At 53.3% G+C, this 24646-nt stretch overlaps 2 protein-coding genes across 3 annotated transcripts in view; both read left to right on the top strand.

The window, feature by feature from the left end:
• The first annotated feature begins 2617 nt into the window (after positions 1-2617).
• RHEBL1 (RHEB like 1) lies at positions 2618-5885 on the top strand. 2 transcript variants are annotated; one of them, XM_038577545.1, is made up of 8 exons: positions 2618-2909; positions 3540-3611; positions 3957-4024; positions 4321-4403; positions 4491-4547; positions 4740-4787; positions 5132-5213; positions 5371-5885. In XM_038577545.1, the coding sequence occupies exons 1-8, from the start codon at positions 2858-2860 to the stop codon at positions 5458-5460; spliced, it is 552 nt and encodes a 183-aa protein (XP_038433473.1). In that variant the 5' UTR covers positions 2618-2857; the 3' UTR covers positions 5461-5885. The 2 variants fall into 2 exon arrangements, with proteins under 2 accessions (XP_038433473.1, XP_038433472.1); XM_038577544.1 differs by having other exon boundaries at positions 5132-5246.
• Positions 5886-10057: 4172 nt separating this feature from the next.
• Positions 10058-24646, top strand: part of KMT2D (lysine methyltransferase 2D) — a 39206-nt gene continuing 24617 nt past the window's right edge. Inside the window, exons 1-19 of the mRNA XM_038577526.1 lie at positions 10058-10512; positions 14785-14870; positions 15122-15248; positions 15419-15642; positions 15763-15872; positions 16043-16205; positions 16497-16662; positions 16762-16876; positions 17011-17168; positions 17375-17520; positions 17658-19493; positions 19587-20695; positions 21157-21270; positions 21631-21741; positions 22368-22472; positions 23468-23649; positions 23829-23993; positions 24085-24194; positions 24292-24339. Coding sequence (XP_038433454.1) covers positions 14822-14870; positions 15122-15248; positions 15419-15642; positions 15763-15872; positions 16043-16205; positions 16497-16662; positions 16762-16876; positions 17011-17168; positions 17375-17520; positions 17658-19493; positions 19587-20695; positions 21157-21270; positions 21631-21741; positions 22368-22472; positions 23468-23649; positions 23829-23993; positions 24085-24194; positions 24292-24339 — 5038 coding nt within the window. The 5' untranslated portion in view covers positions 10058-10512; positions 14785-14821. The remainder of the gene's footprint in view (positions 10513-14784; positions 14871-15121; positions 15249-15418; positions 15643-15762; positions 15873-16042; positions 16206-16496; positions 16663-16761; positions 16877-17010; positions 17169-17374; positions 17521-17657; positions 19494-19586; positions 20696-21156; positions 21271-21630; positions 21742-22367; positions 22473-23467; positions 23650-23828; positions 23994-24084; positions 24195-24291; positions 24340-24646) is intronic.

Raw genomic sequence — 24646 nt, 5'->3', positions numbered from 1 at the left:
GTGAGGGTTTCCCTTAGACTGAATTCTGCTGGGATGCAGGCAGCAAGGTCTGCCTCCTGGAAACCAATCTGGGTGGAAAAGAATAGAGAGTTAATCTGGAAAGACAAACAGCATAAAAGGCATCTCATTTATCTTTATACCCATACTGTGCTAACACGTGGTGAGAGTATCTGGTACAAAGCAGGAGATGAACAAATTTTTGTTGAATTTATTAAATCCAGTTCTTTGTTCTACCCTGTAGTGCTTAAGACTCAATCTGAAATCTCCACCAAGCTCACTCAAGCCAAATAATTCAACATAAAATTGCTAATCTGCAAGGAACTTCCTTTACCCAGTTGAAAAGGCATTTGGGTCCCTTTCAGAGGCCAGAGTAAGTGGCTCTTTGAAACAAGTTTTGTAGATTTGACTTTGTAAAGCATTAGATAGTTCCACAGTTATACAAAGCCTGTTCTCTTGGGATGCCTGGGTGGCTCAGTGGTTGAGTGTCTGCCTTCGGCTCAGGGCCTGATCCCAGGATCCAGGATCCAGTCCCACATTGGGCTCCCTGCATGGAGCCTGCTTCTCCTTCTGCCTATGTCTCGGCCTCACTCTCTCTGTGTCTCTTATGAATAAATAAATAAATCTTAAAAAAAAAAAGCACTTCTCCTCTAGTACAATCTAACTTACCTGAGACTTCAACAGGCCCTTTCAGAAGAAATAACTTCTGTGTGCTATCTATATGGCTAAGCCTCAGCTTTCACATCTGTAAAATTAGAGTCGTAATAGCTACCCATCATCAAGTCTCAGGTACAAATGTCACTCCTCAAGATATCATATAAACGGAGTACCATACCCCATCACTCTCTAGCCCATTAATACCTTGTTATTCCCCCCTTGCAGTGATTACTTTTATTTTTTATTATAGCTTATTTATTGTTTATTTGTAGATTATTGGTCTTCTCCCAAAAGAATATTTGCTCCTTATGAGCAAAGACCTTGTCTGTGTTGTTTATTGCTCTATTTCCAGCATCTAGAATGGACATGATTGTTGTTTGATAAATATTTGTTGATGAATGGATAAATAATACCAATTATCAACTTTAGGGCTGTTATGAATATTAAATAACATAATAATGCAATGCACCTGGCACAAAGTAGAACACCATAAATCTAGCTGTTGTTTTCTTTCTTCTTTTTCCCTCCCTCACCTCCTATATTCAGTCCTTTAGCAAGTCATTTTGACCTCAGCCTCAAAACATACCTGGAATTCTCTATCTACTTCATTCATCTCTACCAGCCTACTCCAGCCCCCTTTCCCTCTCACCTGGACTACAAGTAAGGCTCTTAGCTGATCTCCCAGCTTTTCCTCTTGCTCCCGTCAGCTTCATTCTTCACAGAGAGGTTGTTTTTTCTTTTTTTTTTTTTTAACCAGGGAAATCCTTTATTTTTTAAAAGATTTTATTTATTTATTCATGAGAGACACACAGAGAGGGCAGAGACATAGGCCAATGGAGAAGCAGGCTCCCCATGAGAAGCTGGATGTGGGACTCGATCCCCAGACCTGGGATACCACTGAACCACCCAGGAGCCCATAAACCAGGGAAACCTTTCAGAAACACAATTCAGATATTCAAATCATCTGCTGCTTTTTGGATACCCAAACTTTGCAAGGCCTGGCCCTCTGCCATCATCTTAGACTTGATCTGCTTTAGGCTGACATAAACTCTTCTCTCCCTTTCTCCTAGAATTTAACGAATTTATTTTCATCGCAGCACGCACAGCCCTGATGGATTCTTCTGCCAGAATTTAGTTCTAGCTAGCTCCTTTCTGTCTTTCAGACCTCAGTTTAAATAGGGATTCCTTTGAGAGGAAGTATTACTCAATCTAATGCGGTCATCTCTTATTTTACCACATTTTATAGCGCTCAATACCATCTAATATTTCCTTGTTTATATGTTTGTCTCTTCTAACTACGTTTTAAGCTTTGTGAGCACAGAGACCTTGTCTGTCGCGTTCGTTGCTCTATCCCCTAAGCTGGAACAATGCCTGCAGCATACAGTACCTGCATGATAAATATTTGTTGAATAAATGAATGCATTGATTATGATGATGGTAACCAAACTTCAGACGACCTGGCCAAACATTCTGACGACTTCCTCACGAATAACAATCGCATTTCCGAAAATCCTGGTAGACTGTGGAAATCTGTGGAAACAATAAAAAATCCTGGTAGACTGTGAAATCTGTGGAAACAATAAAAAAGATCTGGGGCCGAAATCTGGGGGAAGCAGAGGTAATAGAGCGGAACTTGGGCCTTTTCTTCCCTCTCCAAGGACTGCAGAGACCTCGCAAAAGGGCAGCCTAGAATCTTCTGACCAGAAATTCCCGCCCCGCCACAACGGGTATTTTTCCATGCATGATTCTTCGCAGCCACTTCTGCGAGGTTGAAAATGCGCAAACACCTCTAGGACCCCGAGTTCCTTTCTGTTTCTTTATGAATGAACCGGCTCTAGTCTGCGCAGGCGCAGCTCCGCGTTCTCCGGCTCCACGTGAGGCCCACCCTTCCCTCCCGCGGGCGGCCCCGCCCTCGTCCTTTCTAACGAGCCAATGGCGAGCGGCCTGGGGGGCGGAGCCCGGAGCGCGCGGCACTGTAGATCCCCCGGCGCCCGGCTCCCTCGCGTTAGTCTTGCTGTGTTGTGATCACGTGGCCAGCTCCGGGCGCGGCGCTTGTTTTGGTTTCCCTCTAGCAGGTCCCTGGCAGCTCCGGAGTGAGCGACTTTCCTGGGCCGGTTGCTGCGCCTGCCTCACCCCCTGATCTCCTCCTCCTGGGGCTCCTGCAGCCCGCAGCTCGGCAAGCCCCTCGGGGCCGGCTCCTGCCATGCCGCTAGTTCGCTACAGGAAGGTGGTCATCCTCGGGTACCGCTCTGTAGGTGAGTCTCCGCCTCGGGGAGAGCGCGGACGCACCGCGGCTTTGTGGCCAGAGGAGGCGCGCTGTCGCGGGAACGCGACCCAGAGAGGAATGGTGGCATCGTTAGAACGGGGTTGTAGGGCGAGGACTGAAAGGATGGAGGAGGAAAGGCTGGGGTGGTGGCGGCGTGTGGAGGGCTGAAGGAAGTAGGAGCGTGCAAGGGTTAACGCGGGCTTGGTTGCAGGAACACAGAGTGACCCCCAGCGTTACCCTGGGAGGGGTGGGGATGGGGTCAGGATTTGATGCTGAGCGGGGCGGGCGGGGGGGGGGGGGCGCGGTCTGTGCGGGGCCCGTCTCAGGTGTCCGGGTGCGGGGCAGACTTGATCCTAGGGGAATCCCGGATCTTCCCGGGGGTGGGGTGGGGAAAGGCGGCAGGAAAGGCTTCCTGCGGCGCTGCTGAATGCATCCGGTGGCTAGGGTGCAGAGACCCAAGGCGAAGAGAGAGTGAGGGTGGGCTAAGGAAAAACATTGCATGGCACCCGCAGGCTGGGCTGCTCGTGTGGTCCTCTTTAGTCCTGGGCCACAGCCCGAAAGGACAGAGGATGTGAATGTGGTTGGATGATTTGGCTACAACTACCGCTGCTTCCCACAGGGAAGACATCTTTGGCACATCAGTTTGTGGAGGGCGAGTTCCTGGAAGGCTATGATCCTACAGTGGAGAACAGTGAGTAGATTTCTCCCCTAGGGGTGGGGCAGGGAGGTCTTTGTTGCCCCACCCAATTCCATAATTTGGGATTTTTCTGGTCCCAAGGGGCTGATTTAATTAGCCATTAGATCTAATCTCTTCTGTAGCAATCCTGTTAGTGGAGCTAGAGTATGGGTTTTGCAGGATACTGCATCCAGGATGGTGTCGACTAGACAAAAAGAACCTGAAGGTTGTCTCTCCAGCTGCCTGGAGAGCCGCCTAGAGCTGGTCCATCAGAGTTATCCCTAGGGTTCAGAACATATCGGGGCACACATTGCTAGCCCTACAAGGCAACTCATAGTCAAGTTTTCTTTTTCTTTTCAGCTTACAGCAAGATAGTGACTCTTGGCAAAGATGAGTTTCACCTACACCTGGTGGATACAGCAGGGCAGGTACCAGTTTGGGGTAGGGTATCTAAACTTGGGGTAGAGTATCTAAACGCGGCAGTCCAGTCGGGGGAGAGGAAGTCTGGTTGCCTCTGTGGCTCATCTGTAAAGTAGTATTAAAAGGAAAGCATCTTAGCAGCTGGTAACGTGCCGTGCACATGGGAGCTACTCTGTACGTACTTGGTCAAACGGAAATGACTGCAGGAGGAAGTGCCCCAGAGAGGGTCCCCAGGACGCAGCCCACCAGCCTTTTGGCATCTGAGCGCTGCGTGGTTAGTGTTGATGTTTGTGTTTCTCGTCAGGACGAGTACAGCATCCTGCCCTATTCCTTCATCATTGGGGTCCACGGTTATGTGCTTGTGTACTCTGTTACCTCTCTGCACAGGTAAGTGACCAACATTGAGGTGGGGACTTGGGAGGATCTGAGGGCTGTCCCAGAATAAATTTATGGTTCTATTCCTTGTGTTTAAAGCTTCCAAGTCATCGCGAGCCTGTACCAAAAGCTACACGAAGGCCATGGGAAAACACGGTAAGTGGCCCTGGGAAGCAGACACACAGTGTGGACATGACGGGACGGAAGAGAGGGGAGGGTCCAAGTTACAGAGGAGGCCAGCTCAGAGCCTATCCGGCCTGCTGGGAGAATTGTCCAGCCCTGATGCGAGGGGAGTTGGGTTCCATGTGGAGCGGAGGGTATCCTGTAGTAACTCGTATTTCTTCACAGGCTGCCAGTGGTGCTAGTGGGGAATAAGGCCGATCTCTCTCCAGACAGGTAAGGAGATCTCTATGGCTCAAGGCAAAGGGAAGTGAGATGGACTAGCAGCCAGTCGGGTTCTAGTCCTGGCTCTGCCGCGGACTTGAACAAATTGTCTCACCTCCTTTCGCTTCTAACTTGAAGGTTAAGACAAGATAACCCTTCTATTGCAAAAGCTATACTTTCATATTTAGCCTCAGTCTGAGACTTCTGGGTTCTCTTTTATTTTCTCCTTCCCCAACCCACCTCCCAAACCTTGGAAGTGGGTTGGGTCAGAAGAAGTCTAGATTCTATATAACGATTTTGTAGAGAACATGGGGACATTGCTATCCTCCATCTTCATATCCCCAATTTGCTTCTAGGGAGGTGCAGGCAGTTGAAGGGAAGAAGCTGGCAGAGTCCTGGGGTGCAACGTTTATGGAGTCATCTGCTCGAGAGAATCAGGTGCTTGGGCTGAAGATTAGGGGCAAGATCAGGGTAGTAGTGTTTTTCTTATGGCACTGCTTGGTGGTGGGGATGGTGGGGGAGTGGGGTTTACACCTCTGAGCTGGGTCGTATTGGCAATGAACTGACTTTTTTGCCCGAATCTTTGTCCTTGCAGCTTACCCGAGGCATCTTCACCAAAGTCATACAGGAGATTGCTCGGGTAGAGAATTCCTATGGGCAAGAGCGCCGCTGCCGGCTCATGTGAGCCCTCAGGCATTGGGTAGCTGCCTTGATTCTGCCCCTGGCACTTGCCAGGCTCCAGCGGGTGTAGGCCCTTAGGACTTCACGGGTATGGTTGCCAGCTGTGTCCCCAGTCCTCTGGTCGCACAGTGTGGTACCCTCATGTTTGCACACTATTCCAGGCTCCAGTGGCCTGGTTGTCAATGTTTACAATGGGGCAAGGATGTCTCATGGGCACTGGCCTCTAGTCCTCTGTTTTTGCTAAATGAATTGTTATAACTTGCAAGATTGGCATATGAGTCCTAAGCATTGCTTATTTAGGACTCAGTCTTCTGTGCAGGTTTTGGGTGTTGGCTGGGTGAAGGGAGCTGGGGACTCCTGAAGTGGAGCTGGCTCCCTAGTGTGACAATGTATATATGCAAATAAACTGAGAAATCTTTTTGTGGTTGACTTCTGTATGTGGGGAATGCTTGGGGCCAGTATCTATTTTTCCAAGGAGTGGTGACTATGACTTTTGGTGGGGAATCAGGGCTCTTGCATTCTACCTTATTCCTATTCCTTACTCCTCACTCATTCAGGAGGACCATTATCTGAAGACTTACTACTTACTTTTTCCCACCTTTTTGCTAGGCTCTCCTATGCAGGTACCAGTTGGCTGCCACTCCCATCCAAGATTGTAGACTCAAGATCCCCTTAACTACAGAAACACCACCCTCTAGTGGCCAGCTTCCACATGCTGACCCAGCTTCCCTCCTGGGGCTTTGGCATTCCCTGGCTGGCGCTCAGAGAGGCTAAGGTTTGGGGAGGAAGGAAACTCCTCATCATAGGGATGTAATAACTGAGAAGGAGTGTAGAGGCAGGGACTAAAGTGTTGGTGAGGATTTTGGCTTTCGAAGAGAGTTGAGTAAAATAAGAAATAATGCCCCTGGTGTATATCAATCCTGCTCCCCATGTCCTCAGAGCCTTTCATTAAATGGATATTTGGTCTTTTCCTACCATTGGTGACCTCTTCATACCCTTTACATCTTTGGAATTGTGCCACTTTTTTAGATGTCAAAGGGTAATGCTTCTCTTTTTTTTAAAGATTTATATTAGAGAGGATGAGAGTATGCCTGAGCCCAGGGAAGGGAGGGGCAGAGAAAGAAACTCAAGTAGATTCTGGGAGCTCTATCTCATGACCTTGAGGTCATGGCTAAAGCCAAAATTAAGAGCCGGCTGCTCAACTGACTGAGCCACCCAGGCACCCCTACTTCTATTCTTTCTTATTGACCAGCCATCCCAGTAGGAGCAGACATTTCAGCTAGGTAGGGTTGGTCCTATCTGCCTCCGCTTTTCCTGCTCACCCTCCACCCCTACCAGACCTAGGGCCTAACTGGCCAATACCTCCTCTAAGGACCTATAAGGGTTGCTGGAATAGTGTATCCTTCATAGGGAGACACAGACTTCTCTTGCTACCTGAGGGAGCCTGAGGTGGGAGGATGGGGAGGATGGGCAAAGTCTTAGCTGTGACCTTGCCAGTGCCTGACTCTAGGCTAGTTGGGCTTACAGTTGGGGAGATTGTCCTGCCGGTCTTCAAAAGTGCTGCCAGCTGCTTTTGCATATCTAACTAGAATCTAAAAAATAAGAGCTGTTGGAAGGGGCATTATCCAAACAGCAATCTCAGTAGTTTGGGATTCTCTTTAGGGTTGTCACCACCCTCTTTTTTCTTACATTAAGATCGGGTCCTTTTCCACATCTTACCTGAAATACTCATCACAGGCTATCTATTGCCCTGCTGCCATTTCCATGAGGTCTAAGACAAGTCTTGTTTGAAATTTTCTAAAAGTGTATCAAACAATCTTAAAGGCCTGATAGAAGAATGAATATTAGTTAATGGCTAGGTTGGAATACTTTTCCACTTAGCTGTGTGACCTTGTATAGTCCCTTACCCTCTCTAAGCCTCAGTTTCTTATTTATGAAGTATAGTTCAACCTTCACAGAGTTGAGGTGAGAATTAAATTGAGGTGATATATGAAATGCTTAGAACAGTCATAATAAACTCTTAAATGGTGGCTATAGTGCTATTGGAGGTCTTTTTGGTGAAGGTCAGCCTCCTCATTTCTGGATGTAGAAGGTAGGGAGAGACCTAACATTTTCCAACTTTGTAAAAAGGTTTATTTTTAAAGATTTTATTTTAAGTAATACCTATACCCAACATGGGACTCAAACTTAACAATCCTGAGATAAACAATCACATGCTCTGACTGAGCCAAGCCAGGTATCCCTATTTTCCAACTCTTGTCTTGGTTAATTAATTAAAATATTTATTCATTCATGAGACACACACAGAGGCAGGGACACAGGCAGAGGGAGAAGCAGGCTCCTCACAGGGAGCTTGATGCGGGACTTGATCCCAGATCCTGGGATCACGCCCTGAGCTGAAGGCAGATGCTCAACCGCTGAGCCACCCAGGTGTCCCTTGTCTTGGTTATTTAGTATAGCTGAGACAGGTGTGGGGTCACTGCTGGACTTTTTGTTGAAATAAACCTGAATGGTCAGTGCAGGCAGGGTACGTGATGCTAGCATGGGCTAGCACAGGCTATTGCCTATTTCTGATCCCTCCTATGAACCTGGCTGGTAGGGATTTAGGTTTTCTGCACTGTCCAATATGGAGGCCACATATGGCTACTTAAGTTTTAGTATTAACGTTAAAAAGTTCCTCAGTTGCACCATCTACATTTCAAAGTGTTCAACAGCTACATGCAGCTAAGCCAAATTAGACAGTGTAGCTGTAGTGCATTTCCATTATTGCAGAAAATTCTATCGGACAACATTGTAAACCCTTTCCCACAAAGCCAGCCCCCGTCCCTGATTTGCCTCTTTCTCCACATCCTCCTTAAAATAACGTTATTTTATATATATATATCTATCTTAGGAAAAACATGGCCATTGGTTTGAATCATGGATGTCACTCGATGTGGTTCACTGGGAAATTTTACCTATTTCATTTTGCCTCGATCTCACCATCACAGACTTAATTCCACATAGTTCATAAAGAGGGTGAGGAATAACTAAGAATGTATAAAGTATCTAGCACATAGTTAATTTGTCTCCTCCTGTTCGTCCGCGGTTACAGCTGATGCAGAAAAGGCATTCCAGTCCCTTCTCACCCAGACTTTATGGGGGTCGATGGGGGAACGCCTGTAAGTAGTGTTTTGGGATGTTGGCTAGAGTAACAGCACTCCGGCCAGGTAGCAGGAGGGCTCCAAGGTACGTCCTCTCTGTTTACTAAAAAAGGGGACACAGGCCCTGGAGGTCCCGAGAGAAAGACTGAGGGTGGGGGGGGGGAGCGGGAGCACCCGGGAAAGGAAGGAAACTCCACATTTATGTTTTGATGGGGGAGGTGCGTGTGGCGACTGTGGGGGCACTGACTCTTCTTTCCCCACGAGGGGGTTGCAGAGCCAGAAGGAACGGCTGGGGACTCGTCCCGCTCTCCTCTGGGCCCCCGAACGTGGCAAGAACCCACCCATTGCAGCGCCAGGCGCCGTGCCTCACTTTCTCCATTTGCGGACTCCAGTTCCCAGGATGCAGAGCAGCGGCCAATCTCCTGGCTCTTCTTCCATCCCCCTCCCGCGAAAGGCTGCCCCTGGCCAAGGCAAGGGGGCAGGTGGTTCCAGGGGCCGAGAACCGCGAGGGAACGGCACTAGAAAGTGGCCGGAGTCCTAGTTCCCGCAGCCGCGCGGAGAGGGAGGCAGGTCCAGGGCCGGGGCGCGGAGGAGGGGGGCTTCGTTCCCACGTGTCTGCCCCGCGGCCGGCCCGGCGCAGTCGGGGTTAACCCGGGGCGGAGGGATCCCGCAGCGTGTGCGTAGAACTGCAGAGTCACAACCTTTCCTCCGAGAGGGCCGTATCCCTCCGCCGCTCCGCTCCAACACAAAATAGGGCCGCGTCTTCTCCTTTCTCCGCTTCTCGAGTGGGGTTCCCCAGGCAAAAGGGCCCCCCGGATCTGGCGCCGGAGGCTTCCTGAATCTCCACGACCGCTGCCGAGCTCTTGGGCCAGGAAATAGCCCCTTCGCAGGAACCACCCTACCGGCCGAACAGGAGGCGGAGGGGGGGAGGCGGAGCGGCGCCGCGCTGCACTACTTTCCTCTCCGGTTGCAAATGGCTGCCTCGTTCCCCACTTTCCGCTCAGTTTCCTGACCCCCCGGTGCCGGGAGCCGGGGTTGGGCCATGCACCTCTAGGCCCCCCGCGATCACAGCCAGCCGGGGGTCGAGAGGGTGCCGCCGATCACAGCCGGCCAGGCCGGGGGCGGGGCAGCTCCCGAGGCCAGAGGGGAAGGGAGGCGAGCGCAGGGCCTGGAGCGGCCGGAGGGGAGCGGGCAGAGGGCTCGCACCGCCCGCCCCTTCCTCTTCCTCGCCCACCTACCCTCCTCCCTTCCCCGGGGGGGAGCAGAAGGTGGGGGGCTCGAAGCCTCAGAGGGCGAGCGCTCGGGGCCGAGGAGCCCGGCGTTGGGTGTGTGTCAGGTTCAGCCCCGCGGCCCCGCCGGCTCCGCGTCGCCGTAGCTCGCGCGGCCCCGGGGCGCCGGCCCGGGCGGGGAGAGGGGCTCGGCGCTCCAGCGAGGGTCTCACGTTCCATCCGGGCCCGGCGCGGGGCGGCGCGGCATTCCTTCCGGGCTGCTGGGGAGGCGCCTCGACGTTCCATCTGGAGAGCCTCGACGTTCCGCCCGAGCCCAGCGCGGGCGGCCGGGGCGCTGGCCCGGCCCTAGGACTGAGAGGCCGCCGGGCGACGCGGATGCGGAGCCTGCTTGCCCAAGATCAAAGCCACCGGTGCTCTCTTTGTGTCCGCTCGGGATTCGCCGCCCTCGGGCTGTCCATGGAAACCTAAACTGCTGGAACCCGAGGCAGAGAACCCTTCTTTGGCTTCTTGCTTTTTTTCGGGGGGAGGAGGGTGGCCACTCCGACCTGGATTTACCGTTCTTGGCCCCCTTAAGCCCCCCCGTGCGGGGGGCGGCTGTGATCGCTCTGGCGGTTGGAGGTCGGGGAGCGGCCCGGGCTCTGGCCATGTTCTCGGATGAGGATTTCTGGATCGCCCTGTGAAGAGGTGAGTGAAGTCTGCCCGGCCAGGGCCCAGAAAGGGTTGGACTGGGGGCATAGCCAGATGGACTATCTTGGCCGGAGCTGGCCTTTAGGTTGGAGAAAGGGGTGCCAGAGCTGAGGAGGGTTCCTTTGGCAGGGTCTGTCAAGGGAACCTGAGCCAGTCGCCGGGGCAGAACTGAGGCCTGGTGTCTGGGGTGTGCCTCTTTAAAGACTAGGGGTTCAGGGAACCACGGGAGTTTGGGAACCTGGCCAGATCGCCTTTCTGCCTGTTTATTTTTGTGTTGGGGGGAAGCTCTGCTAAACTAGGACCCAGGCCCCGATGCCAGCACCAATCCCAGTTGGCCGCTTCTCCCTCAGGGTTCCTTGTGGGCCTTGGGAACAGAACAACTTTGGGAGGGACGGTAGAGTGCCACTGCCAGGTCAGACTTACTGCCAGGTTGGACTTTAAGGTTGTTCTGGCCCATCCGGGCACCCAGAGCAGTCACTGGGAGACTCCAGGAACCCTGGATCTTTCACCAGGCCTTGTTTCACTGTGCAAAGGGGGAGAGTGTGTGGAAATTGCCTAGTGTGATGAACTGAGTGGCTGGGGCAAGAAGGAGGCGGGGCTGGGGGCAGCTCTGGCCTTGCTGTTCAACTTTAAACTGCCCCTGCCTGGCAAAGTGACCCCAGCGAGGCCTAGTGCTGTCTTAGCCTGCTTTGCCTCCCCTCCTCTGGGGATGGACATAATCTCTAGGGGATTATAGAGGAGGCCGTTGAGATTTGCTCCCTGCGAATGTGGGCTGCAAAAAATGGCTTTTGTCTCCCGCTTTCTCTGGGCCTAGTGTGGAGAGCTGGTTGCCCATAAGTCCCCAGCCAATCCCACAGGCTCCTCCCAGACCTCTCCAACCCTTTTCAATCAGGGAATGTTAACTGGTCCTCTGATCCTGCCCCGAGCCTGCAGAATAGGGTGGCCTGTTCCTCTTTGGAGGAGAAATGACCTGATCAGAGCTGTTTCTCCTGAAGCCTGTGTTTCCAACCCTGGCAGGAGGTGTTAGGGAGAAGGGGTGTGTGTATGAGTGCATGAAAGGTGCAGCATGAGCCTCATGCCTCTGGGCCTTGGGCTGGGACAGCCCCTCTCAACAGCTGTCATGCTGCCCAGCAGGGATTTGGCTGGTGTGTTTCGCTCCCTCACTCCACCCCCTCCAACATACATAGGCTAGATCTCTTCGAGCCTGGTCTTGGAAAGGATAAAATCGGGATTTTGCTCTTGAACGATTTCTGGGTGGTAACCCTGAGGTGAGAGGTGCTACAGGGGTGGTGGAGTGAGGCTAGCTGTCACCCCCCCCACTCTCTGCCCCTGCTTCTTCAGGAGGATGACTCCTGTTGTGTGTCCCCAAAGAACTTCCTTAGGAGAAACCTCTCCTTGTTAGCTGTGGCTAACCCCAGGATGACCCAGAGACAGTCCGCAGGGTCGGGAGGCCAGTGTTACCATTTGGATTCTTCCTGGAGGGCCGGCCCAAAATGGGGGTGGGGAGAGGTGTGGTTTGATTCTCAGGCTGGGAACCAGGAAGTCCTGAGTCCTGAAGAAGAGCTGTTCACTCAGGGGCCTGTTTCAGCCTTTCACCTCTCCAAGCCTCCATTTCCCCTTTGGCTGGGAAAATAGAGTTAAACTATTGGTCTGGGATGGAGGCAGCAGGGAGATTGGGTTGAGATGAATCCATGTCTTCTTCCTTGCTGTTTTGGGCCTGTTAGGCCCAGGACTGAGGGAAGCCAGTGCAGTTTTACTCTCTAGATCTATACTTCTCTGGGATCTCTAGTTCCCCAGAGGAAGCCTGGCTAGGCATTAACCCAGTTTAGATCTAGGGAAAAAGCCCTTGGTGTGTGTGTGTGTGTGTGTGTGTGTGTGTGTGTGTGTGGTTTCTGGCTGTGAAAGATGGGACAGGGGAACCTATGGTCTTTATTTGTTTAGATCTGTTCAGGGACCTGGGAACTGGGACTCAGCATTAGGGTGCAGTTGCTAGACTGCAGGGGTAGAGAAGAGCCCAGGCTTCTTGGAGGTACCCCTAGATTCTTTCTGGTACAGCTTGGAGGATGCTACTCTTTGCTTCTTGGGTCTGTCTTCCATGGCCCCATGAATTGGCTCTGGCTTTGGAGGATGTTGGTACTCTGTCTTCCAAGGCTGGACGAAGGTGGTTTCTGTACCTCCCTGAGCACTGCCAGCCCTACCAGCTTGAGAGGGCTGCGCTCGGGGGAGGGCAGAGGAATTTGTCCCTCTGGCCTTGTGTGAGGCAGTCCTCCTCCCACCTACTGTATTATCACTGTTGCTTTTTATTTCTTACTGTTTGTGACTCTTTTGGCCTTAACTCTGAGAGCACAGCTGTGGAGGACCTTTGGGGGCATGTAGTGGTAAGATACAGTAGGATGTACACATTTAGGCAACTTTGAAGTCTCTGGGTGTGGTCAGGCCTTGAATGACTGACTAGGAAGAGGGGACTGCCTGGTGCCCTGACTTCTAACCCCTCCAATTCCCAACTGTGGCTGCTAAGGGCCCCTTGAAGTTCCAGAGCAACTTTTCTATGGGCTGGCCAGATGACCACCCTGCTTTCCTTTCAGGTGTGATTGTGTGGCAGGTTTGGGAAAGAGATGACCTGGGAATGGAGGTAACATTGTGTCTTTCCCAGTCTAGTGGATTCTGATAACTTGAGGGGGGAGAAAAAGTAAAACAAATTTTGTTTTCCTGTGATATGTCACAGAGAGTGCGTTGCCCATCTCTGGAGATGGGAGTGTGAATGCATGGAAAGAAGACTGATAATTGTGGTTCTTAGCTAATTGATTCGCCAATCCTGGACCTTTGAGTGTTCCCCATCTCATCTGCCCCATTCACTGAACCCCAGTGGCCAACCACTGGGGTATTCGGTTTGGCAAGAGATAGTTGTCTAAGGTTGATGTGGTCCCTGTGGTTAAATGAGAGGAGTGGAAAAGGTGGGAGAGATAAATATCTCAAACTTTTATTTAGAGTTCTGTTTTAGGGATTCCCTCCTTCCCATGTATACCTTCCCCCCATCCTTACCAACACTATACTTCTTTTCTCTACTTAAGTCCTTACCCTTCCTATTAAGAGCTGCTGGCACCTCTTTCTCCTGTAAGATGTCTTTCTTCTTCCTCACCTCTGTAACTCTTCACTTCTCTCTTTTTTTGTACTGTGCTTAGTTCCCTCTAAGGTTTAGGAAAATATGCCCAAAGAGTGTGTCTAAACCCTCTTAGGTATAACTTTAATGTGTTTCTTTTGGCTGTGGTATAGGCAGGCAGATTGTAGAAGAGGGGACCGTTACCCCCTGCCCCCCACCCCCATAGTGTGTGTGGAAACCCTGCTTGGCGGAAGAGGAAGGAAGCTACTCTGCTCTGCTGTGTCCTCCCTGGTTTAGAACTCCTCCAAGTGGCAGTGTGCTTCCTGAGACTACAACTCCCAGCATGCCTAGCTTCAAGCCTGGCTACACATGCTCAGTAACTCTTAAGGCCCACTTCTGTTAACTACTAGGGACATCTGAGGAGGAAGGGCAGTTGGCGTTGCTAAGGGCAACGACCTGAGGCCTTCAGGCTGGGTGAGATCCTGAGCTCAGTCTCAGCAGGGGCCAGAGCTGGATTTGGATGGGCAATGGGGGGAAATTGGGAAATTGGGGAGTTTCTTCTGTTATGATTGGGATCTGAAACCAGTGGAAGTAGGAGCGAGATCCATCCATAACTGGGCTTTAGTTTCAGTAATGTATTCTCTATCCTGCAAGACCTCAGACTCTGACTCTGGGAGAGGGATTTTGACTGTACTCAGACTTCTTGAGTTTTAACTACCCTTGGGTTGGCACTGACATACCTCTAGGATGGTAGCTGACTTGAAATCTGAAGAAAAAGGCCAGGGAATAGGGCCCACCAAGAACCAAGAACTCAGCCATGGGGCAAAGGGTGGTACTAGATATAGATTGGATGTGCTTCTAGTTGGATGCTATTGCCTTGGGAACTCTTACGCAGGAGGTAGGAAGGGGGAAAGAGGAGTGGATCCCCTGGGAATCCAGAGTGGGACAATAGGGTATGTGTTTATCTGGGGAGGGAGTAGGCAGTGGGATAAGGGTTAGGGAGAAAGACTTTCCATGTCATTAGAACAGGAGTTTGTAGGTATGGCTTTGCTTGGCTTTCTGTAAAGTCTAGTTAGCAATAGCTATTTTATACCTCCTAGGATTCTGGGAAAAGTGTTTAGTTGGGGAGACTTACTAGACATATAGATCTTTCTTTTTGGCCCTGACAGGTCTCCCCGAGAGGGCCCTGCCCAGTCGGAGAGAGGGATGGACAGCCAGAAGCCGCCTGGTGAGGATAAAGATTCAGAACCGGCAGGTGAGTAGGGCAAATTCTGGGTTTGCTGGCAGCCTTCTGCCCTTCCCAGGCAACCTTAGATTTCTGGCACTGGCACAAGGACTGGAGCTAAGTCTGTCTGATAGACAGGTAATTGAAGGACTTTGTTCTTTGGAACAAAAGTCAAATTGCCATCACTGTGAGGGTTTTGGTTAATCTCATGGGTCTGATGAGTGGACTAGTGTTATATAGAGGATGATGGCTGATACATGCTTCTCTGTCTGTTCATTCAGCTGATGGACCTGCAGCCTCTGAGGAGTCAGGCACCACTGAGCCAGACCTTCCCAACCCATATGTGGGGGAGGTCTCTGTGCCCAGTTCTGGAGGTCCTAGGCTTCAGGAGCCTCCCCGGGACTGCAGGTAACTAGTTTGGGGGAAATGAGGATATAAAGGCACACAAAGATTTGATTTGAGAGTCTGGGCTTTCGAGGAGGAAGATGAGTGTTTGGCAATCATAGGCATATTATGGGGATGTTAGGCTTGTCTTTGGGCAGGGGCCTGGCATGGTGCTGATGCTTGTATGTCCACAGTGGGGGTCCAGTGCGGCGTTGTGCTCTCTGTAACTGCGGGGAGCCTAGTCTACATGGGCAGCGGGAACTACGGCGCTTTGAGTTGCCATTTGACTGGCCCCAGTGTCCAGTGGTGTCCCCTGGGGGGAACCCAGGGCCCAACGAGGCAGTGCTGCCCAGTGAGGACCTGTCACAGATTGGTTTCCCTGAGGGCCTGACACCTGCCCACCTAGGAGAACCTGGAGGTAAGTGAGGGGAGGTGGGGTAGCTGACTTGGGCAGGAAATGGGGTAAGGGCTGCGTGGTCCTGAGCCAGTAGTTACCTTTTTGCTAACTGCATTCTGTTTACCCCTCTCCATTTTAAAGGGTCCTGCTGGGCTCACCATTGGTGTGCTGCGTGGTCGGCAGGTGTATGGGGGCAGGAGGGCCCAGAACTATGTGGTGTGGACAAGGCCATCTTCTCAGGGATCTCACAGGTGGGGCTGGGGCCAAGGGATTGCATAGGTAAAGGGCAGAGCGAGCAGAGCTGGTGGGCTTCTGAGGGGTAGAATGGAAGGGCAGTGGGTAGACAGAGGCAGGAGCTAGTGCCTGACCTATTGCTCTGGAGAGAGTGGCTGGTACTGACCCTTTGTCTCTACCCTGGCAGCGCTGCTCCCACTGCACCAGGCTCGGTGCCTCCATCCCTTGCCGCTCACCCGGATGTCCACGGCTTTACCACTTCCCTTGTGCGACTGCCAGCGGTTCCTTCTTATCCATGAAAACACTGCAGCTGCTATGCCCGGAGCACAGTGAGGGGGCTGCACATCTGGGTAAGAAGTCCTCTGGCCAAGTGTGCCCAGGGGGTTTTGTGCTCTGCAGAGCAGTGTGTGTATGCGCCACTAAAATAGACGTGAACTTTGTGAGCACAGGGACTTTGCCTGTGTTGTTTACCATGGTATCTGCAGTGCCTAGAACAGTGCCTGGCATATATTAGGCAGATTCTCAGTAACTATTGTTTGTTCATTCTGTGTCTATGGAATGCCTGTTATGTAGAGAGCACTGTGCTGAGTCCTGCGAGGAATCCGTAGCTGACCCGCGTTCTCTGTCTCTTCCCACCATAGAGGAGGCTCGTTGTGCAGTATGCGAGGGGCCAGGGGAGTTGTGTGACCTGTTCTTCTGTACCAGTTGTGGGCATCACTATCACGGGGCCTGCCTGGACACTGCTCTTACCGCCCGCAAGCGTGCTGGCTGGCAGTGCCCTGAATGCAAAGTGTGCCAAGCCTGCAGGTAAGAATAAGGGGCAGGAGAGAAGCCTTAGGTGAAGTGCAGGTTCGGGTTGAAAATGAGGGGAGGAATGACCCTGTTCTGTGCCCTGTGTCCCTGCAGGAAACCTGGGAATGACTCTAAGATGTTGGTCTGTGAGACGTGTGACAAAGGATACCATACCTTCTGCCTCAAGCCACCAATGGAGGAATTGCCAGCTCACTCTTGGAAGTGCAAGGTGAACGTCCTCCGGGTCTGCCTTCTTCTCCTTCATTCTGCCTCTTATAACATCTTCTCAGTTGTGGGGAGTCTTTTGCGCTCCTCTGGTCTGTTCTCTGACCAGTGCCTCTTTTGCCCACTTACTTCCCCTAGGCATGCCGGGTATGCCGGGCCTGTGGGGCAGGCTCAGCGGAGCTGAATCCCAACTCTGAGTGGTTTGAAAACTACTCACTCTGTCACCGCTGTCACAAGGCCCAGGGAGGACAGCTTATTGGTTCTGTGGCTGAGCAGCATCCCCCTGTCTGCAGCAGGTAAGTAGCATGGCCCGGGAGAGAGAGGGATGGGGGTTCGGAAGTACTGAGACTGGCAGGAGATGTGTTAAAGCAAGTTGACTTTGAGAGGAGAGCCCCAAGGTGGGCAGTAGGATCCATAGTATTCATGCCTCGCCCCAGGGTGCTCTCTGGGGGGTTGATAGTTGACGAGAGCCACGGTGCCTGCTTCCCTCTACCCTCTGCAGGTTCTCACCCCTAGAGCCTGGCGATACCCCCACTGACGAGCCCAAAGCTCTGTACGTTGCATGCCAAGGGCAGCCAAAGGGTGGGCACGTGACCTCCATGCAACCCAAGGAACCGGGGCCCCTGCAATGTGAAGCCAAACCACTAGGTGAGTGGGGTTTGAGGGTCCCTGAAAGTAATTCCTGCCGGTTTGCGGCAAGAGACAGTTTCCGCTTTGCCCCAGGCCCTGTACTTTGTATGGAGTAGAGCTGGGCTAGGTGGGAGCCTAGTGTGTTATGTCTGCAGGGAGAGCAGGGGCCCAACTTGAGCCCCGGTTGGAGGTCCCCCTAAACGAGGAGATGCCACTGCTGCCCCCACCTGAGGAGTCGCCCCTCTCCCCACCACCTGAGGAATCGCCCACATCCCCACCACCTGAGGCATCGCGTCTGTCCCCACCACCGGAGGAATCACCCCTCTCTCCGCCGCCTGAGGAGTCTCCTCTGTCTCCTCCACCTGAATCATCACCTTTTTCTCCACTGGAGGAGTCGCCGTTCTCTCCACCAGAGGAGTCACCCCCATCTCCCCCACTTGAGACGCCCCTGTCTCCACCGCCTGAAGCATCACCCCTCTCCCCACCATTTGAAGAGTCTCCCTTATCCCCCCCACCTGAGGAGTTGCCCACTTCCCCGCCACCTGAAGCATCTCGCCTGTCTCCACCACCTGAGGAGTCACCCATGTCCCCGCCACCTGAAGAGTCACCCATGTCTCCGCCACCTGAAGCATCTCGTCTGTTCCCACCATTTGAAGAATCGCCCCTGTCCCCTCCACCAGAGGAGTCTCCCCTCTCCCCACCACCTGAGGCATCCCGTCTGTCCCCACCTCCTGAGGACTCGCCTATGTCCCCACCACCTGAAGACTCGCCTGTGTCCCCCCCACCTGAGGTATCCTGCCTGTCCTCCCTGCCTGAGGTGTCACGCCTGTCCCCACCACCTGAGGAATCTCCCCTGTCCCCACCACCCGAAGAGTCCCCCACATCCCCTCCACCTGAGGCTTCCCGCCTGTTCCCACCACCTGAGGACTCCCCGACTTCCCCGCCGCCTGAAGACTCACCTGCTTCTCCGCCACCGGAGGACTTACTCATGACCCTACCGCTAGAGGAGTCATCCCTGTTGCCACTGCCCGAGGAGCCACGACTCTGCCCCCTGCCCGAGGAGCCGCGCCTGCCCCCTCAGCCCGAGGAGCCGCGCCTGTCCCCTCGGCCTGAGGAGCCGCGCCTGTCCCCTCAGCCCGAGGAGCCACGCCTGTCCCCTCGGCCCGAGGAGCCGCGCCTGTCCCCTCAGCCTGAGGAGCCGCGCCTGTCCCCCGCACTTGAGGAACCATGCCTGTCCCCCGCGCCTGAGGAGCTGCGCCTGCCCCTTTGGCTTGAGGAGCCACGTCTGTCCCCCCGGCCTGAGAAGCCATGCCTGTCCCCTGCCCCTGAGGAGCTGCACCTGTCCCCCCGGCCTGAGGAGCCCTGTCTGTCCCCCCGGCCTGAGGAACCGCGCCTGTCCCCCCGGCCTGAGGAACCGCGCCTGTCCCCCCGGCCTGAGGAGCCGCGCCTGTCCCCCCGGTCTGAGGAGCCGTGCCTGTCCCCACGGCCTGAGGAGCCACGCCTGTCCCCCATGCCTGAGGAGCCGCAGTTGTCTCCCCGGCCTGAGGAGCCGCCCCTGTCCCCCATGCCTGAGGAGCCGCCCCTGTCCCCCGGGCCTGAGGAGCCGCGCCTGTCCCCCGGGCCTGAGGAGCCGCGCCTGTCCCCCCGGCCTGAGGAGCCACGCCCGTCCCCTCAACCTGAGGAACCGCGCCTGTCCCTTGGACCTGAGGAACCGCGCCTGTCCCCTCGACCTGAGGAACCGTGCCTGTCCCCTCGACCTGAGGAACCGCGCCTGTCCCCTCGACCTGAAGAGCCCCCTGAGGAGCCAGGCCTATGCCCTGCACCTGAGGAATTGCCCTTGTTCCTCCCACCTGGGGAGCCATCTTTATCCCCCTTGCTTGGAGAGCCGGCCCTGTCTGAGCCTGGGGAACCACCTCTGTCCCCTCTACCAGAGGAGTTGCCGTTGTCCCCATCCGGGGAGCCATCCTTGTCACCTCAGCTGATGCCACCAGGTAAGGGGATATTAATACCCTCTTACCTGGGACAGTCTTAATTCTTTATGGCACATCTAATCTAAGAGCCTCCCTTTTTCTCTTTCTCTCCAGATCCTCTTCCTCCTCCGCTCTCACCCATTATCACAACTGTGGCCCCGCCGGCTCTGTCTCCTTTGGGGGAGTTAGAATACCCCTTTGGTGCCAAAGGGGACAGTGACCCTGAGTCGCCGTTGGCTGCCCCCATCCTTGAGACGCCCATCAGCCCTCCACCAGAAGCTAACTGCACTGACCCTGAGCCTGTGCCCCCTATGATCCTCCCCCCATCTCCAGGCTCCCCAATGGGACCAGCCTCTCCCATCCTGATGGAGCCCCTTCCCTCTCGGTGTTCTCCACTCCTGCAACCTTCCCTTCCTCCCCAAAACTCTCCTCCTTCCCAATGTTCTCTTCCTGCTCTGCCATTGTCCGTTCCCTCCCCACTGAGTCCCATGGAGAAGGCAGTGGAGGTCTCAGATGAGGCTGAGCCGCATGAGATGGAGACTGAGAAAGTCCCAGAACCTGAGTGTCCAGCCTTGGAACCCAGCCCCACTAGTCCTCTCCCCTCGCCCATGGGGAACCTTTCCTGCCCCGCACCCAGCCCTGCCCCAGCTCTGGATGACTTCTCTGGTCTGGGGGAAGACACAGCCCCTCTGGATGGGACTGACACTCCTGGTTCACAGCCAGAGGCTGGACAGACCCCTGGCAGTTTGGCTAGTGAACTTAAGGGTTCCCCTGTGCTCCTGGACCCCGAGGAGCTGGCCCCCGTGACCCCTATGGAGGTCTATGGCCCAGAAGGCAAGCAGGCAGGGCAGGGTTCACCCTGTGAAGAGCAAGAGGAGCCACGTGTACCGGTGGCCCCTACCCCACCCACTCTCATCAAATCCGACATCGTTAATGAGATCTCTAATCTGAGCCAGGGTGATGCCAGTGCCAGTTTTCCTGGCTCAGAGCCCCTGCTAGGCTCTCCCGACCCCGAGGGGGGCGGCTCCTTGTCCATGGAGCTGGGGGTATCTACAGACGTTAGTCCAGCCCGGGATGAGGGCTCCCTGCGGCTCTGTACTGACTCGCTGCCAGAGACTGACGACTCGCTACTATGTGATGCTGGGACAGCAATTGGCGGAGGCAAAGCCGAGGGGGACAAGGGGAGGCGGCGCAGCTCCCCGGCTCGTTCCCGCATCAAACAGGTGAGAAACTATCCAGCCACTGGTTGTGGTCATGATGCCACCCTTGAGGATATTGACCTGTGTCACTGTCTACCTGGCTTTGTTGAATCCTAGACTCGCAGAGATTCTTCAGTTCATCCTCTTACTTCATTAAGGGGAATACTGATACATTAGAGGGGGAAGTGAATTGCACGGGTTCGTGGTCACTCAGTAAGAGTACAGACTGGAAATTCAAGTCTTTCTGGCCAGTGTTTTTCTCATTGTGCCATGTTGGTCACTCTTTCTCCTTGGGACAGGGGAATGGTTTGAACTGGAGCTACCTGCCTGTTGCTGTCCGAGAGCTTGGCTTTTCCCCTGTCCTGGCTGGGACTCCTGGACCTTAGCACCTATCATGTTCTGTCCGTTCGTTTCTTCTCTCCCCCTACGCTGTAGGATCGCAAGCTCCCGACTTGCTCCTGTAACCATCCTCTTCCCTCACTCAGGGTCGCAGCAGTAGTTTCCCAGGAAGACGCCGGCCACGTGGAGGAGCCCATGGAGGACGTGGGAGAGGACGGGCCCGGCTAAAATCAACTACTTCTTCCATTGAGACTCTGGTAGTAAGGAGAGGCTTCCCATTTCCCAAACATGCTTCAGCTGGTCCCTTCAAGATTAAACACCCTTTAAATCCTGCCAGTCCCCTGCACGCTCACCTACCTACCTACCTGCCTGCTAGCCTAGGGCCTGTCCAGCAATGTCTGTGCTCCTTCTGTCCACCTGGCCCCCAGGCTTCTCTGAAATCTCTGCTGTCGGGCTGAGGCCCAGTTTGGGAGCTGGGGTGTTCTTCTGCTTCTTAGTCCTGGCTCCTGGCCTTCATCTTAGCCAGGGGTTCACTCCTCCTTCCCCCAACACCAAAGAGGAGAGCAGCTTAGTGGGGGCAGATTTAGCTGCCTCACTTGCCACAACTCTCTGCCTGTAAGGTTGCTGATATCGATAGCTCTCCCAGCAAAGAGGAAGAAGACGACGATGACGACACCATGCAAAATACTGTGGTTCTCTTCTCCAACACAGACAAGTTTGTCCTAATGCAGGTACCGTACTTGACTGGTGTAGTCCCATCCTCAGCACTGAGACCTGCCAAACCCAGCATTGGGTGTGCGTATTTTGGTGGGACGGTAAATGGGGAAAACCAAGGACCTACTTCTGGGGATATTCGGCTAATGAGAAAACAGACAGTGAACCAGGATCACGTTTCGTTCGTTTGTCCATCCGTCAAATTTCTGTTTAGACTCAGAGGAGTCTGAGCTTGGCACTGAGCTAGGAGCAAGGGGTATAGCAGTGAAAAAGGCAAGAAATGCCCTCTGCCGCATTGGAGCTTATGGCCTAGGGAAATTAATGTACATTCTCACCCGAATAATCTCAAAGCTGATAGAATTTTGTCAGATACATTCCTCTCTCATCCTGACCAGTCTTTAACTTTCTTCCCTTCCTTTGACTTCTCTTTCTTTTACCCAGTCGGGATGTACCAGTTCAGATCCCTGGTCAGATGAGCAAGGCACGCTAGGAAGGACCAGGCCTGTGATGGCTAAGTGTCCTGATGATGGGGGGTGGTTTTTGGTTCCCTGACTCCCTCCTTTCAGATTAGTGTTAGTTGGTCGCTGGGACTGAGTGAGATGAAGAGACCAGGTTGGATATTTAGGTTTCTGTATTTCTCTAGGACATGTGCGTGGTTTGTGGCAGCTTTGGCCGGGGGGCAGAGGGCCACCTCCTTGCCTGTTCCCAGTGTTCCCAGTGCTATCACCCTTACTGTGTCAACAGCAAGGTGAGTTCAAGGCCCAAGAGGCTTGGGCTATGGAATGGGGTCAGTTATTTCTTATCTTAGGCCCTTGTTCTGGTCACTTTTTTTTTTTTTTTTTTTAATTTTTAAATTCGAGTATAGTTGACACCTGGTCACACTAGTTAAAATGGCTGTTGGTCATGAAAGTTATTTATTAGTCACTAGTGGTTATCAAACTCATCTTGGAGCAAAGTACTCTGGAAATTATGGTGGTCTTTATTAAGTTTCTTTGTGGTAGACAGTGATTTGTTGGTATAACTTTATCGTATACGCTGGGAAAACCTGACTAATAGAAAACATGATATGGCTTGGAGATAAAGTATGAAATCAAAATTGCAAGCACATGGCTACAAAGAGAAGGCGCTGGTTTTGATCCCCGTGTGATCACTTGTTTTGGGGTTTTCATTAATGTTAATTGAACTTTTTTTTTTTTTAAAGATTTTATTTATTTATTCATGATAGACATAGAGGGAGAGAGAGGCAGAGACACAGGCAAAAGGAGAAGCAGGCTCCATGCAGGGAGCCTGATGTGGGACTTGATCCCGGGACTCCAAGATTGCGCCCTGGGCCAAAGACAGGCACTAAACCGCTGAGCCACCCAGGGATCCCCATGAACTTGTTCACTGCTAACATTCGTGAACTTTAAGCAGTAGCGGTTTCTAAACATTCAAGAAAAGTTGGGGAAAATGCAACCTAATTCTTCCCATAGTCTTTTTGGGGATTTGGCTAGTGAAAGGTTGTAGTGAGGCAATGGCTGGGTGAGGCTGTTCTCTGACCAGTGGAGATCCCTGAGAGCCTTAGTTTTAGAACCACTGCTTTTGGGGGTGAGGGTGCTCTGTATAGCCTTCCTGTGCTCAGATGGAGGTCTGGCCTGGGCACCAAGGTCCTCCAGCTCTGCCCATTGTAAGGCCCACCCTCCCCTAAGAGATCTTCCCTCTCCTGTACATCACACCCTGAGAAGTTGGCATCTCCCACACCAGATCACCAAGGTGATGCTGCTAAAGGGCTGGCGTTGCGTGGAGTGCATCGTGTGTGAGGTGTGTGGCCAAGCCTCGGACCCCTCACGCCTGCTGCTCTGTGATGACTGTGACATTAGCTACCACACATACTGCCTGGACCCGCCACTGCTCACCGTGCCCAAGGGGGGCTGGAAGTGCAAGTGGTAAGGAGACCGGGATCTTGGGGGGCCTGGGCCAGAAATGTTGGAGAGATGTGATGTTGCTAACATGGCAGAGGCTGGATTTAGGAGGCAGGACTGGTTGCTCGCTTCTCAGTGTGAAGGTGCCTCCAGGTGCCTCTGGAAGGTTAGGTACCAAGGGTCTGTCTTTCTGCTCCTACCAGGTGTGTGTCTTGTATGCAGTGTGGGGCCGCCTCCCCTGGCTTCCACTGTGAATGGCAAAATAGTTACACACACTGCGGCCCCTGCGCCAGCCTGGTGACCTGCCCTATCTGTCACACCCCATACGTGGAAGAGGACCTACTAATCCAGTGCCGCCACTGTGAACGGTGAGGATGGCCCTTTCCGCTATATAGGCCTTTACCCTGTTCTCCTCCTTGCACTATCTGGGTTTATTTCTTATGGTCTCCCTTCTTCCAGGTGGATGCATGCTGGCTGCGAGAGCCTCTTCACGGAGGATGACGTGGAGCAGGCGGCCGATGAGGGCTTTGACTGTGTCTCCTGCCAGCCCTATGTAGTAAAGCCTGCTGGTGAGTGCCAGGTGCTGGGGAGAGTGGTGAGGGATCAGGGCAGGGGGGGTCTTGCTTTGGGACTCAAGCTGCCTTGGTTTGTCTGTCTCTTCCATAGCACCTGTCGCACCTCCAGAGTTGGTGCCTATGAAGGTGAAAGAGCCAGGTGAGTCACAGAAATCCCCAATGCCAAGGCCAGAGGAGACCTAGACACCGTCTAGTCCAGCTCCAGCCCCTGCCCCCCCACAACTTCCTCTACCCATTTTCAGAGGAGGAAACTAAGATCCTTGGAGGTTGAGTGGTCTGCTCAAGGTCATGCCAGTAGGTTAGTGGTAAACCTATGATGAGAACAAAAGCCTCCATCTTCCCAGGCAGAGTTCATTCTGCTAGGCAAGCATGACCTTCGCACTGCCAGATTCTCACCTCAGAGAGCACAGAATAGAACTTTTTCTCCTCAGTGAAGGAGGCTGTGG

Source organism: Canis lupus, chromosome 27, assembly GCF_011100685.1.
Source record: "Canis lupus familiaris isolate Mischka breed German Shepherd chromosome 27, alternate assembly UU_Cfam_GSD_1.0, whole genome shotgun sequence".
Classification (NCBI taxonomy): Eukaryota; Metazoa; Chordata; class Mammalia; order Carnivora; family Canidae; genus Canis; species Canis lupus.
Note: the sequence above shows the minus strand (reverse complement) of the source record. Positions and strands in the feature narration are given on the sequence as shown.

What these genes read in the sequence shown, in the direction of transcription:
- RHEBL1 (XM_038577544.1), top strand. Translation starts at nt 2,858, where the DNA reads ATGCCGCTAGTTCGCTACAGGAAGGTGGTCATCCTCGGGTACCGCTCT. An exon ending in CCTCGGGTACCGCTCTGTAG is followed by an intron (nt 2,910 to 3,539) that starts GTGAGTCTCCGC and finishes TGCTTCCCACAG; the next exon opens with GGAAGACATCTTTGGCACAT. An exon ending in AGATTAGGGGCAAGATCAGG is followed by an intron (nt 5,247 to 5,370) that starts GTAGTAGTGTTT and finishes TTGTCCTTGCAG; the next exon opens with CTTACCCGAGGCATCTTCAC.